This window comes from Cebus imitator, unplaced genomic scaffold, assembly GCF_001604975.1.
Source record: "Cebus imitator isolate Cc_AM_T3 unplaced genomic scaffold, Cebus_imitator-1.0 Scaffold653, whole genome shotgun sequence".
NCBI lineage: Eukaryota > Metazoa > Chordata > Mammalia > Primates > Cebidae > Cebus > Cebus imitator.
In genome coordinates this window covers 334,413-349,279 of record NW_016107968.1, presented here as the reverse complement: position 1 = coordinate 349,279, position 14,867 = coordinate 334,413, and the positions used below count along the sequence as shown (strand labels likewise).

General features: G+C 34.8%; 1 protein-coding gene across 2 annotated transcripts in view; it reads right to left on the bottom strand.

The window, feature by feature from the left end:
* POF1B (POF1B actin binding protein) overlaps positions 1–12,944 on the bottom strand; it is a 92,648-nt gene extending 79,704 nt beyond the window's left edge. For both annotated transcript variants that reach the window (XM_017517925.2, XM_017517924.2), the window contains exons 1-2: positions 12,857–12,944; positions 12,397–12,719 (exon numbers count right to left, since the gene is read on the bottom strand). In XM_017517925.2, coding sequence (XP_017373414.1) covers positions 12,397–12,678 — 282 coding nt within the window. In that variant the 5' untranslated portion in view covers positions 12,679–12,719; positions 12,857–12,944. The remainder of the gene's footprint in view (positions 1–12,396; positions 12,720–12,856) is intronic.
* Between the last annotated feature and the right edge of the window lie 1,923 nt (positions 12,945–14,867).

The window sequence follows — 14,867 nt, the reverse complement described above, 5'->3', positions numbered from 1 at the left end:
ATCAAACACCGCATGTTCTCACTCATAGGCAGGTGTTGAACAATGAGAACACATGGACACAGGGAGGGGAGCACTACACACTGGGGTCAGTTGGGGGGAAATAGGGGAGGGACAGTGGGGGGTGGGAAGCTGGGGAGAGATAGCAAGAGGAGAAATGCCGGATGTAGGTGATGGGGAGGAAGGCAGCAAATCACACTGCCACGTTTGTTCCTATGCAACAATTTTGCATGTTCTTCACATGTACCCCAAAACTTAAAATTCAATAAAATAAATAAATGGAGGAAAAAAAGAAATATGACGGCATTAGCAAATGAAACTTAGCAAAGCTTACTCGCTTACTGGAATAGCTTTTAAGATACAAAAGTGTATTAAGAAGTTTTATAAATCTGTAGAAATTAAAACAAGTAGGAAAACACACACATCACACATCACAGATAAAAACATTTGTTTATGCGAGTATAGGCAGAATTACTTATTTAGATGCTAATATAATAGATATTTGAAGGGCAAACTGTTGTATTTGAGCAAAGACTAGTCTCACCCTAAAATGAAAGAATTCTTTAAGCTTGTTAAATGTGGAAAGCTGGAACATTAACTCCATAGAGTATAGTATATTCAATTATTTTTAGCCCTACTTCAGCCTTCATTATTAGAATTGATCATCTAGACAAATGTGGCTTTCCCATACAACCCTCATGGAAACACTAGGGAACAAATGTAATAGCTTCAAAAATCACAACATTAAGATGTAGCTTAATGTGAGTCAAAATATTTAGACATATGTTGTTGACCAGCATGAATTTAAATTGCATCAATATGGATTTAGGCTGATCATAAGGGGGGAAACCTATCTGAACATAAGGTTTATTAATTCCACAAAGATTTGCTAAAGAAACCCTTTTCCCTGGCAGTTTACAGAACTAGCTAAGACGGTGTGAGTAAATGTCCAAAATGAGCAAAATCTTGATGTTGAAAGGTATTTTCAATGGCATCAAGTTCTAGGCAAGATTGCTGCAAGTCATCCCATAGCCATTGAACATTCCATAGAAAGTGTTCCAAAATGTTTCTGAATGAATGAATGAATGAATGAATGGGAGATCTTAGTTTTAAAAGTACCCCAGGAATAACAATTCAAACCTCCCTCTTAATAACCTGTATCAGTCAGTGTTTAATTTTCACTGTTACTCATCTGTATATAGCTTACCAAATCCTTCATATTCAAACTATTAAATTCAATAAACAGTTACTTTTTTAGTTTTTATGCCTTTTGTGCCACAGCCCCACATTCCTGATGACCAAATAATTGAAGGTAATAATGGGGTGGTGGTGGCTGTCATGACATAGTGGAAAAAGTGCTAGACTTGGAGTCAGGAGCCCTGGATTTTATTCCCAGCTGTATTACTAGCCACTTATGTGATATTGGTCTACACATGCTCTCTCTCTGAGATTAGTTTCCTCATGTGAGAAATGGGATATTATTTAAACTTGTCAGTCTTGTTTTTCTTTGATGATGCTGGTTATGATAATGCTAATTAACACCTATTAACAGCTTTCTATGCCAAACATGTTACATAGATCATTCTCTTTAACACTCAAAACAACCCTATAAAGGAGATACTATTACAACTCCATTGCACACATAAGTGAAGTTAGACAGAGGTAGAATAGGTAACCAGATAGAGATTACACAGCTAATGTTAAGGTGCTGGAATTCCAACTCAGTTAGCATGACTCCAGAATTCATGCTCTTAATCACTATACTTTGCCACTTTTATGGCTTGCCACATTATATTTTCTGTTTTTCAAGTTGTGTAACCTAATTTTATGGTTAGGTTTGACTAGTCCTTATAACAGAAAGTCAAATACTGGGACTTTAAAAATTATTCACCGTCAAAAGCAACTTTGGAGGCCTGAAAATAAGAGACCCACCCAAAAGCGACTGTGTGAGAGAACAGCCTTGACTAGATAATTTAAGCTTCCATAAACTCAATAGAAGTTGTTTGTAAAATGCATGATACATTCACAGAGTGTACTCACAGGCCTCTAAAACTCAATAAACCATTGAATTTTTATTTAATACTCATATCATCTAATCTTTTCAATTTTGCAGGAAGACCTTATTTTTCTGATAAAATATTCAGCATTTTGTTGAGTCATTTATTCCTGTGGGTCAAACTTGCTATATATACTAGCATTATACTTTACGGGCAACTTTCTTTAAGCAGAGTCTGGTGAAAAAGAATTTGGCTTATAATTATGTGGGCTAATGTCTAATATATCCAACACTGCTTCAAGTAATTTTTTTTTTTTTTTTTTTTTTTTTTTTTTGGGACGGAGTTTCTCTCTTGTTACCCAGGCTGGAGTGCAATGGCACGATCTCAGCTCACCGCAACCTCCGCCTCCTGGGTTCAGGCAATTCTCCTGCCTCAGCCTCCTGAGTAGCTGGGATTACAGGCACGCGCCACCATGCCCAGCTGATTTTTTGTATTTTTTTAGTAGAGACGGGGTTTCACCGTGTTGACCAGGATGGTCTCGATCTCTTGACTTCGTGATCCACCTGCCTCGGCCTCCCAAAGTGCTGGGATTACAGGCTTGAGCCACCGCGCCCGGCCTCAAGTAATGATTTTTAACTTTGGAAAAGTAATAACAGCTCTCTTCCTCCTATTCCTTTTTTACTTTTTATGAAGTACATATGGCATTACCAATTTTTAGACCTGAGTAGATTGAATCAGTCTGTTTTGGGGATAATTTCACTACATCACTTAAGGCAATTGTCTATACTTCTGTACACCCTAAATTGGAACTAGGAAACTCTGATTTTCCTAGAGAATTCATTATTCACAAAAGTATATCTTATTTCCAACTATTTGTTTAAAAGGCTGTTTTCAGAGTTAAATCAGATGATGTGCCAATGGCCTAAATGTCTCCGTTATTTACTTTAGTGAGAATGCTTTTGAGTAGCTCAGTGCAGTGGATAAAGAAGTGAAAGCAGAAGCTGAAAAAATTTTATTCTCCTTTGATAAAAGGAAAACCTTAAAAACTTAATATATACACTGAATTCTAGGATTATTTCAGAGCAAGACCTTGAAAATCAGAGGGAAAATATTTTTGTCCTCTAATATAGTTTTGATATTTTACATTCTGATAATGGAACACTAGAATGGGAAAATGTACAGTAAAGGTAATCATCAAACTTTTTTTGAAATAGAAAATGTGAACTAATTTAGAAATCATGAGTGTCTAAAGTTAATTAAGGGAGATAGCTGATGTAAGGAAAATATTAGGAGCTGGTTTCTAAACTCAGGGCATTTACTAACCAGCTGTACTAAATAGACAAGTTATTCTGAGCTATTTGAGCCTCAATTTCCTTATTTGTTTAACAGACAAATAATGCACAAGAAATATTGTCTTTATTCATACACTGTACAATTTGTACAATAAACATAATAAAGCTTGTTCTACCTAATTTTTGAGGTTCTAGTAAGTCTTTTACTAGATACCCTTATACATGGAAGAGTTGTAAAAAATAAAATAAAAAACTCATGTACTAATATGAAATATTATTTTCGCTGGATTGATTATGTGATTAAGTTATTAACTTGGAGTTTCTTCACTACTTATTGTGTAGTGGCATTGAAAGAGACATAAAGGATGAGTAGAATATAATCTCTCCCCTTCCATGGTTATAATCATGTAGGGGAAAAGCACTATGAGTACAAGTAGGAATTAGGTAGATTATCATAAGACCTATAAGAAGTTCACTAGATGAGTTTTGAGAGCCAAGAGCTAACTTCAACCTGGGACAATCAGAGATTTGATCACAAGGTTACACTTGAGGAAAGGCTGGAAAAATTTGTGTAATTTCAGCATGTTTAGATTTGTAAAGGTGAGGAGCAGGAGCATTCCAGACGTAAAAGCAATGGCATGAAAGACATAGCTGTGGAAAATTGGGGACTTTATTTAGAGAACAATTATTTACAATTAGCTAAAACATAGGACACCAGAAGGAGAGTTTCAGAAAGTAAGTTCCACAGAAGCCCGATCATGGAGGGTCTAAAAAGTCAGACTAAGCAATTTATAGATATTTAGTGTCATTGAAAGTTTTGGCAGTGGAGGAGAGATATGGAATGTGTATAGGGAATTTAAGCAACTTTTCTAGCACATATTCTTAGGTGTAATTAAATTTGTCAAAATTTTAAAATTAATTCATGCAGGAACCCAAAAATCTTTTCTTGGTAAGTTCTTTTTTTTCTTTTCTTTTCCCTTTTTTTCTTTCTTTCTTTCTTTCTTTTTTTTCTTTTCTTTTCCCTTTCTTTCCAAGTATCCAAAATCTGAAATGTTCTAAAATTCAAAACATTTTGAGCACTGACATGACACCACAAGTGGAAAATTCCACACCTGACTTTATTTGACAGGTTTTAGTCAACATGCAGTCAAAGCTTTTTGTGCAAAAAATTACTAAAAATGTTGCTTAAAATTATCTTCAATCTATGTGTATAAGGTGTATATGAAACAACTGAATTTTGTGCTTAGACTTGGGTCACATCCCTAAGATAGTTCATTATGTATATGCAAATATTTCAAAATCTGAAAAATATCCCAAATTTGAAACACTTATGGTTCCAAGCATTTTAGATAAGAAATACTCAACCTGTAGTAGTTTTTATGAAGGCATCTCTGAGCACATACATGATAGGCTAAACGAATTACAAGGTAACTGAGTAAGATACAATAAATAAAAGCACTTCACATAGAAATTCAGCAGCATGGGACGTGAAGGGAGTTTCTCTGTAAGCAGACTAATTAGCAGTTTCAAGATAATTTGATTAATGAAGTATCACAACAAGATTGTGTGGGGAAATGTTAAAATAACAGATCAGAATAGCTACCCCTTTAACAACATTTGCCACAATAATTAATGATTAATATTTGTCTATAGGGGAAAAAGGTATAAACCAAATAAAAATAAGTCAAATCAAGATGCTTAATGGGACCCAAGAATTAGAACAGTAAACCAATCAACTTATTAAATAATGTCCTTATGTTTATTTCATGTGTTCACTTTTTTCACAGAGATTATTTGTGTCTTACTTTCCATTTTCAGTTCAAAGAGAGGGCACAGAAGAGTGAAACCCACAAACAATCCCGGTTAAGTCATTTATCTTTCCTAAAGTCACTGCTGGTTGTCAAATTTAAGCATTTTTGGAAGCTATAATCACAGAAAGGGAGGAGAGAAACAGGGCGAGAGAGAGAAAAAAAACGTACACGTAATTTCCAGTTTCATTATATTACCTAAAACATTTGTTTTAATTTGAAAAAACCTCAACCCTCAAGAAGTATACAGTCCATGGTGGTGGGGAAGAAGGATCACTGACATACAACTCAGTATTATAAGTACCGTGTCGCCTTATAGTTAAATAATGCAAAGTGATACTAGCTTTAAAAGGAGACCACCTCCAGGATGGAGTTGGGATTGGAGCACTACACTGAGGAGAGGGTGAGAAGATTCAGGGTTGAGAAAACTTTGAAGACAACTTTCCACATGAATTTTGAAAGAAAGGTGTTTCCAACAAAGATATGAGGGAAGTGTGGATGTTGCCAGACTGGGTGATGGCATGAATAAAAGGAGGGGTGGGGAGGGAGGTAAAATGTTCAGTTTGTTTAAGAAATAGAGAGTGGTGTAGTGTCTGGACCACAAGGTGGAAGGAGGTGGGTAATGGGAGATAGATTGTAAAAGTAGAACTGGACTGTCCTAAGGAGGCGCTTTAACATCATCAAGATAAGGAGTTTGAATCTAACATCAGAATCTAATTATAAATGTTTTTGAAAAGATTTTTAATTACAAATCAAATGCCATTTTATTACTGAGATCATACAATGCATAATAAGGTACAAAGTGATTTTGTTTCTTCATCATATTTCTATCAAATCTCTTGAAGCATTATGACTCTTTAAATAACTAAAAATTAATCAATTTGTTGCCCACTGCTGGAACATTATATTTTGACACAAAATAATCAGTAACATTTATGAGAAAAAATATTTTATAAAAAGAATTCTGAAGAAGAAAAAATAATCTGACTTCTTGGTAAATAAAATATTTTAAAAACATTGAAATATTGATTTACACTATTTATTTATGGTCTAGCTTATATTACAAAGGATTTTAGGAGGTTTAGGAGACTGTACACAAGGACATGATCATGAAATGCAATAATTAACCAGAGATTGGAGACTGTAATATAAATAAAAGTCAGTTGTGTAGGGCAGAAATATACACTATAGCATAGTGGTTACAAGTATAGACTTGTCCAATAGTACTCTCTGCAATGGTGGAAATGCTCTATTCTATGCTGCTCAATACAGCAGCCACTAGCCACATACGGTTTTTGAGCACTTAAAATGAAGCTAGTATGATTGAGGAACTAAATATTAATTTTATTTGATTTTAATTTAAATGTAACTGCAAATAGCCATATGTGGCTAGTGGCTACCATACTGGAGGTGCATCTCTAGAGAAAAAATTAAGTAAGATGTAGACTGCAAGCAAGCTTTAATGCTTGGTATCACTTTACATTTAAAAAAGGTAAAAGAAAACACATTTTTAAAACATTTCAAATATTGAAGTTCAAGTTCAAAGGCTGTAAGAGCATGAGAACGTCCAAATTACTCTTCTAAAGGATGTTTATTCCAGTAAACATCATAAATACATTCCTACTGTTTCAGTCTTTTGATCACATACCACACGATTTAGAAAATTGCTTTCATGCTTTTCCTCATTAGCCTTTCTTAGCTAGTAGAGGCTTAATAAGCCTTTCAAGTATATGTGTTTACTTAATCTTTCCAGTGTCAAAGAAACTTTTACTTTAGGGTCTATTCATTTAGCTTATTATCTTGTCTGTGTAGCAAGGGAGTTTTTCGGCTGCATTTTTAGATAGCAATAATACAAGTAAAGGAAAGAAAATCGAGTGCTAACTCCATGTCAGACATTGACTGAAATATATTTTCAATAAAGTATATATACTCATAATTTTTAAAGATAGAAATTATGCACTGCGAAAACACTGTATATTTTATTTTCTCTCTGTCTCTTAGTTTTCTTCAGAGAAAGAAGAGAAAAACCCAGGAATGGGTGTCTTAAATGAGGGATTTGGGATGGTGAGAAGGAGGAACAGGAAGTAGTTCTATTATACATTTGGTTGCTTTCTTTATATGACAACAGAAGCACGGATTTTATCCTAAAAAATGTGTTTATTTCATCTAAAAAGAGATTATTATGAATTACATGTTTCTTGCTGTATGAAGTTCAGTATAAGATCTCAACAATAACCTCAGGCAGGTGTTTAACTATGTTACATGGCTTTGAAAGATTTTAACAAAAACATCTCCCATACTATGCAGGGAATTTATTCAAATTGAGGTTTGCCTTGGCAAATTCTGTCAGCATAAATGTCAGGTGGTTTTTAAAGATATTGTTTCTTTTGAAACTGTTCGGCCTAGAGTGTTTGTAACTCACTATTATTACCTTCAGTGATTCTCACAGTTATTGGGACTAACAGTAGCATATGCAAGCCTTCCATTGTTTTCCTTCTTGTAATATTATACTGTATATTAGTCTTTATGTAAAGTTTTAAAATTCAAATCAGACAACATAAAAGAGTTACACATTTATTGTAACAAGTTTCCAAATATTTAGAAACAAAGCCTGCACTACGTATGTAATATTCCCTGTGATCTAATTATCACTGGCTTCAGTCTCTCTTGTATGTCTTACACCAGGCTTTTGAGGTCTTTGACCAGAGCTATCAAGAGGAAAATAAAGCCAACAGGTCTTATGAGTTAGGTATTACTAATGCCCCATTTTACAGATAAAGTAACTGAGGCAAATAGCTAGCAAGCTCTTAAGGCAGGAATTAAACAAACCCCAAACATTTGAAACCTAAGCCTACATTCCTAGGGACTCCAGCTAGACTGCTTCACAGTTCTATTCTGCCAAATTTCATCTCATCATTGCGTATTTATTTACAGCTCTTCCTAAGACATTCCACATAGACTTGTTTGGGCATTTTCTTCATAAGATTTTTCTCTGCAATTGCTCTTTAGACTGCAAAATCTGTATCTCTTCAGTAAAGACCTGTTCCTCCTCACCACCCCAAATCCCTCATTTAAGACACCCATTCCTGGGTTTTTTCTCTTCTTTCTCTGAAGAAAACTAAGAGACAGAGAGAAAATAAAATATACAGTATTTTTGCAGTGCGTACTTTCTATCTTTAAAAATTATGAGTATATATACTTTATTGAAAATCAGAAAAGGACCTCTACTGGGATAGCTCCTAGTGTGAAGAAAAAGTTGACTGAAATATATTCAATTATAAAAGTTTTAACTCTTAAATAGGAATTAAGAGCATGGCAAATCCCCCAATTGTTTTGTGAGGAATTGCCAAGAAGAGAAACTTGAAAGGACAGTTTCTCTCTCTTCCACTTGCCACCCCCGTTTCTTGCCATACATGCACAGCGACAGCTTATGAGTGCCTTTGACTGAAAACAGGCCCAGCAATTTATCAGACCTCCCTTAAACAAGATACAATTGCCATGGGCATTTTCACTCCAATTTCTATAGCTTCATTTAAATATAAACACAAAAGGGATGACCAAAGCTGAAAATGCAACCCCTTTATCCCATGACCTCATTCTTTTTTCAGGCAACCTACTTCCCTGAACAATCATTCACTTCATTGACTACGCCCTTGAACAACAATTTATCAAAGCAGCACACCACTCCCCACAGAACAGGAAACTGTTCTGATAGTGTATAGAAATTCTAGAACAGTAGAGGAGTTATCCACAATCTTTGCAACCAAAGAAAAAGCACAAATAATCATATAAACAAGGGTTACCCCCAGCTGAATAATTGTTGAGAACAGAGGCCATTCATAAACACACATTTTCGCCCAGACTGCTCTCTAGAGTTAGATTTGTTTGCAAGTTTCAAATTCAAAAGAATGGCAACCCTTATAACATATACACGAAAATAGTCCTTCTCTCACAAAAACATGTTTTACTTGATAAAATACTGATGCCACAACACAAAATAATCCTTTAAAAAATATAAATAGATACATGGGACGCCTACAGACCAGGCTCCATATGTCTGTCCTAAAAATGTACGCTCCTTGGACAGGTTCATGGTATTTATCCGGAGAATCACAGTATTTGCTAAAAAATAGGCACTTAATAAACATATATTCAGTGAATGACTGGTGTTTAAAATATTTTATTTTAATCCATTGTTCTCTCTCACAACAGAGCTTCTCTGTATACATGAAAGATATCTTGAACTTCATAAAAGCCTAAATTAGTGGAAGGAAAAAATGTAAGCCCAATGAATAATTAATATCAATGTTGCCCATTTAAGGCATTTCATTTTGAGTTAATGATGGTAGGTTAATAGCTAAGCTTTTTAAAAGATTGAACTAAGAATTTTTGTTTTATTTTAAGCTTCTAAAACTCCGTTTATTTGCAAGGCCACATTCAGTTCTAAAATGCATCTGAGATCTTGATTATACCTGTGTTTGACTATACCTGCTCATGTAGATAAACCCAGTAATTTTAATTCTACTATTAATTTAGAAAATTTCACCAGCCACTCATTCCTACATTTAATTTTCTCTGAGAAAAACCCTATCAATCAAACAAAATCATACCCAAAAAACATAGAATATATTTTTAAAGAAACAAAGTAACATTATATATCTGGAGAAATTTAAAATATGTTTATATCCATAAACACCATTTTAGTGCACAAGAGGTTAAGAGAAGAAAAGCATGTACTCAAAAGCTGGAAATGGAAAACATTAGAGTGCTGCAAAAACCATTTGATTAAATCAAAAATGTCTACTACATGACCTAAAATTATGATTCAGGAAGCAAAGCAGAGTAGCATCAATTTTCGTTTCTCAAAGGCAACATATTTTACTACTGGTAATATTTATTTTAAAATCTCATGAATTCCCTGCATGTCATCCAAGCACCAAAAGGCAAAACAAAACAAACAAAATAAAAAACGTAAAAGTTTAACTGAATTCATAATGATCAACAATTAATTGTAATATCCATTTTTCTAGCTGCCATGGTCACAAACTTTGACTAATTATTAGACTAATTGTTACACATCAGCTCATCTGAAACATGGCTTATTAAGAAGAGACTTTATTAAAACATGAAGTGAGTGAAAGGTTTTTGAATAATATGTACTGTTGCTCATGCTTGTAATGGTACATAGTAAAGCTGCCATCACATTATACTCATTTTGTCAGCATAAAGGTAATTTCAGATCAAATCTAGGTCTTACTTTACATGATGCCACAATGGCCTTCCATGAATAAACAGGGAGAAAGGAAAATAAAATAGAAGAGATTTCTAGTCATATTCTTTGTGGTAGCTATCTTGCCAAATTGTCTTTTGTGGATTTGTGAATGCCCTTTGATATCCAACTCAGTTTGAAAATTTGTAGTCAAATATTCCCTGTTCCTGTTTCAGTGAGGAATTAATACTTCTTTTTTTCCTTCTAGCTCATAGCTTAATTTTCACCTTTCTCATTTGCTCTCAGCACTTACTTTTCTTTCTTTTCAGTCATAAATAACTTCAGACTTCCCAGAGTCCTCCATTCTAATATTTTATCCCAGTTTCTGCGGCTGCACCTTCTACCCCTAAGGTTCTTTATAAACTCCTCTATGGCCAACTGCATTTTAGGATGGAGATAGTCCATTTGTAAGGATCACTTTGGCAAATGCCAGGTAAAATAAGGAAAATCTTGTAAAAAGTGCAACCAACTTGGTCCTGAGTTATTGAAAGGGGAATTTGAACCAAGGAGCAAACAATAAAACATATTCCTAAAAATTGTTCTGTGGCCAATATTTATAATTTGTGAAATTTCAGCTTTTAAATGTCTATTTACTTTCTTTTACTAGCAAGTTGACAAAAAAGTTTCTAAATATGTTTAAGTAACTATGGCAAATAGGATGATTTTAGCATTCCTATGATAATAATAATTGTTTTTAACCTTCACATTATTGTTTTTGAGCTACAATAAAACAAAGGTGACATTCACTTTGTTCTGCATTAGCATCTCAATATGAATATTGGGATGTACATTTGCATTATTTTTATCACTCATACAAACTAGTATTTTTGACCTTTATATTTTTTTTCTCCTTGACCTGAGTACAAGTGGAATTTTGCTCAACCAGGAAATTACTGATGGTAAATCCTAAATTTTTTAAAAATATTTTTCTCTGAAATGAAGGTAAGATTGAAATAGAAGAGTAAAATTGTGGCATTTGGAGTTTGGGGGTTATCTATATCTTTGAATAATTATTTTAAAAGTAGTTCTATAATGCAGTTGAGAAATGTTATTTTATATTCTACTTAAATTTGTGGGTTTTTGAAAAGTAATATTATTCCTTATTGGTAATAATAATGTAGCATAGCATCATATCCCAATTACTGTTTTTTGAGATTTTCATATCTTAAAAGCATAATTTCAGTTTGGACAGAATTTTCCATAAGGCTTAAAACTGCAAAGTTAATGCAAAAGTTGTCAGGAGATGAAAATACACATAAATCTGTCTTACAGTGTTCCTTTGTATTTATTGACAAAGTTATTAACACAGATATTGATGCTAAGGATAACTCTGAAAAAACAAATTTATTTCATCTTATGGGATGTCTTAGAGTTCCATCTTTTGTAGCTTTCATGTAACAGTTGCTTACATCTTGCCGTCCTCAGTCCTATATTCATTCTTTCAGTAATCTTTCTATAAGTATTCCGTAAATTATTCACCTAGGCTGTACAACAATCAGTGTGTCATTCTTGGAAGATAAAACACATATGACAATTCAGATATTTGCACCTCTCATTTATCCTGGAGCAGCATACTCTTTGCTGAGCACAAATAATTGCTTATCACTCAGACATACCACTATACCTGTATCACCATATTTGATACCAAAAAAAAAAAAACCTGTTTGCTTCTGATATGAAGTGAATCAGTAAGAACTTGTTTTAAAAACAAACTGTACTCAACTTGAGAATTGTTTTGCAGTACGGGCAAAAGGATTCTTTGGATCAGATCTTTCAGTCAGACCAAACAGAAAATGAGCCTTCCTATGCTATGATTAGATTATGAAATCATTGAAACCCAAAAACAAACAACCATAGACACTAGTAAATGAAATAACAGCCAAGAGATGAATTTGGGTGACTGTGGAAGGTAAATATAACTGCAATCCATCAAAAAATATCCTGTAGGATAGAGGCAAAGAAGCAGAAAGGAAGAGAAATCAGGTTGAAGATTGCCCTTCTCCACTAGCCCAGCATAGCTGTCTTTGTTGTACCTGAGAGTGGTCGCTCCAAACCAAATTTTGGTAGGAGGAGGCAGTTTTGAGAGGGGAGAGCACTTCCCTTGAGTTGAAGGGGTCCAAGGCCTGCACCACCTTGTTCATGGGCCCACTGTAGGTCCTCACTCGCTCATACACTACATTTTTTTCTGGAGGCTGCTGGGCTTGGCTAGACTGATGGTAGCAGTGATAATGCTGGGGCTGGCACTGCAGCACCTCTGGGAGCTGCTGGGTTCCACAGCTGCTGCTGCTGGTCTCACTCCAATAGCTCGAGCTCATCTTCTTCCAGTCGTCAGCAAGGGACCTACCAGTCGCTCTCCCTAAGGAACAAACAGAGAAATATAATGGGGAAAAAAAGGCAGGCAAGCAGGCGGGCAGGCAGACAAACAACACACATGTAGAAACCACTTATCCAAAACCTCTGCCCATAGTGGTGCCAGGAAGAGAAGAAAGCTACCTGAGCAGCAGCACGAGCAAGTCTGGCAGCTGCAGAGGAAGCAGCAAAATATTTGAGCTCAAATGGAAAATGGAGCCACCCTGTGACATTGCTCCAGGAAATGGTACTGACACGCCCTTGAGGGGCGGATTCGCCTAGCAGGTTTACATGCCAGGAAAGGCCCTGCCTTGCCACGGAGATAGCTACAAGGCTGCCCAGTAGTTAAAGGAGTCTGTGAAGAGCAGAAATGCAGAATGTCAGGGATGAAGCCAGATCTTCCAAGCGCATGGGCTAAAAAATTCACCAAGACATGCACATGCAATAACTTGCTAGAGAAATAAGTCACAAATGTTATATGAAAGTGTCTTTTTTATGGTTCTTAAGTGATCAAAGGTAGTTACCAGCATAAGTACTATCATTCCGGATTCCCAGACCAAAATAATGAGTATTAGTCTAGTGATAACACCAATTTTCACAGATAAATTTGCATTCTTTGCAAAACCCAGCTAATAATTGCATTTAAGGAAGATTGCTAAGGGGTCTCTTTCTAGCAACCAAATTTGTCTAATTTATGGACTTTATCTTACTCAAGACCTCGTATTCTTTTTTATTATACGTTGAAGGAGAACTGTCTAAATGATTGAATTGCTGTATAGAAAGGTGGATGGTCAAGAAAAACCTAAAGATTCCACAAATGCTTTGCATTGTGGCATTAACATCTACTGTTCTTCATTTTTGCAAAGGAATTTCTCCTGCCCTCATATGTGTCCCAGGAAACACTGCATTTGATTGCCTTTTAAACATCTAGTTATTAAGGGAACTGCAAGTCCCGAGAGGTGCCTTAACTGACATAATGAGATTTAAATGTGTTTAGAACATTTATTACTACTTGAAATTTTGATTATAATGCCTACTTACCCTCAGATTTTGCTATGCAATATACTTCAGCACCACTTAAATCCAAAATACTAATTGAAAGTGACTTTAGTAAAAAGTATCTTCCTAACGTGTATATGTATTCTCTTCCCAGATAGGAAGAGAATGTCATCCAGGGGGCTAGCAGCATTTTTTTTTTTTCTGCCCAGTGAAAAAGTGTTATGATTTACTGTTCACTATGTTCCAGGCACTGTTCAAGGAATTTTATGCGGATTATCATTATTTCACCCTCGAAGTGACTTTATGAAGATTTATAGGTGAGAAACTGAGGCATAGACATGGAGAGTTTGAAAAACTTTCCAAAGTTAAATAACCTATAAAGGATGGGTCTGGAATTTTAATATATGGAGATTCATATTAGAGTCTAAGCTCTTATCTGCTATATTATACTGCTAGATAAATTCGCAAATTGGTCTGTATCTTGTCATCTAATAAATCTTCTAGGTGTAAAAGTCAAAAAGCCCTTCAGAATGCTAGCTGTGAGTGAGTTTAAAGGAATCTTTAGATTTTTTATGGTGGAGGGGTGTGCAAAAAGCTGAAAATCACCCTTAAAAGCTTTACAATTCGTTATTATATATTTACATTTATACTTGTGTGCTAAGTGCAGACGTTTCAAATCTGATCCTTGCTCATTTTAATATGTTCCTCAAGAATCAATTAAAATTTAATTAGAAATATATGACATGTTAAATAGCCTGGTAAAATATCAGATCAATAACTCACTAATATCATTAACAGTATCACTTTGAATAAACTTTATGTGTGAACAGAGAATAGGTGTTAAGTGAGATCATCCAGTCAGCTTTGATTCATGTTAAAATATAAATCACACACACACACACACACACACACACACACACACACATTCATGTGAGCACACACAGAATGCTGTAAATATCTGCTACAACCAAGAAGTGATCTATTAAATAAAGTAAGAGATTGAGATGAAGGAAAAAATTTCCTTTATCCATAAAATGGTGACCATAACTGTTCTTCACATTTCTTGGATATACAGTGTTTTGAGCCAGCTTCCATGATACAGTTTGGCTACAATTGGTGTGTAAAACTGATACCTTCACCCAGTATCTGAGCCTCA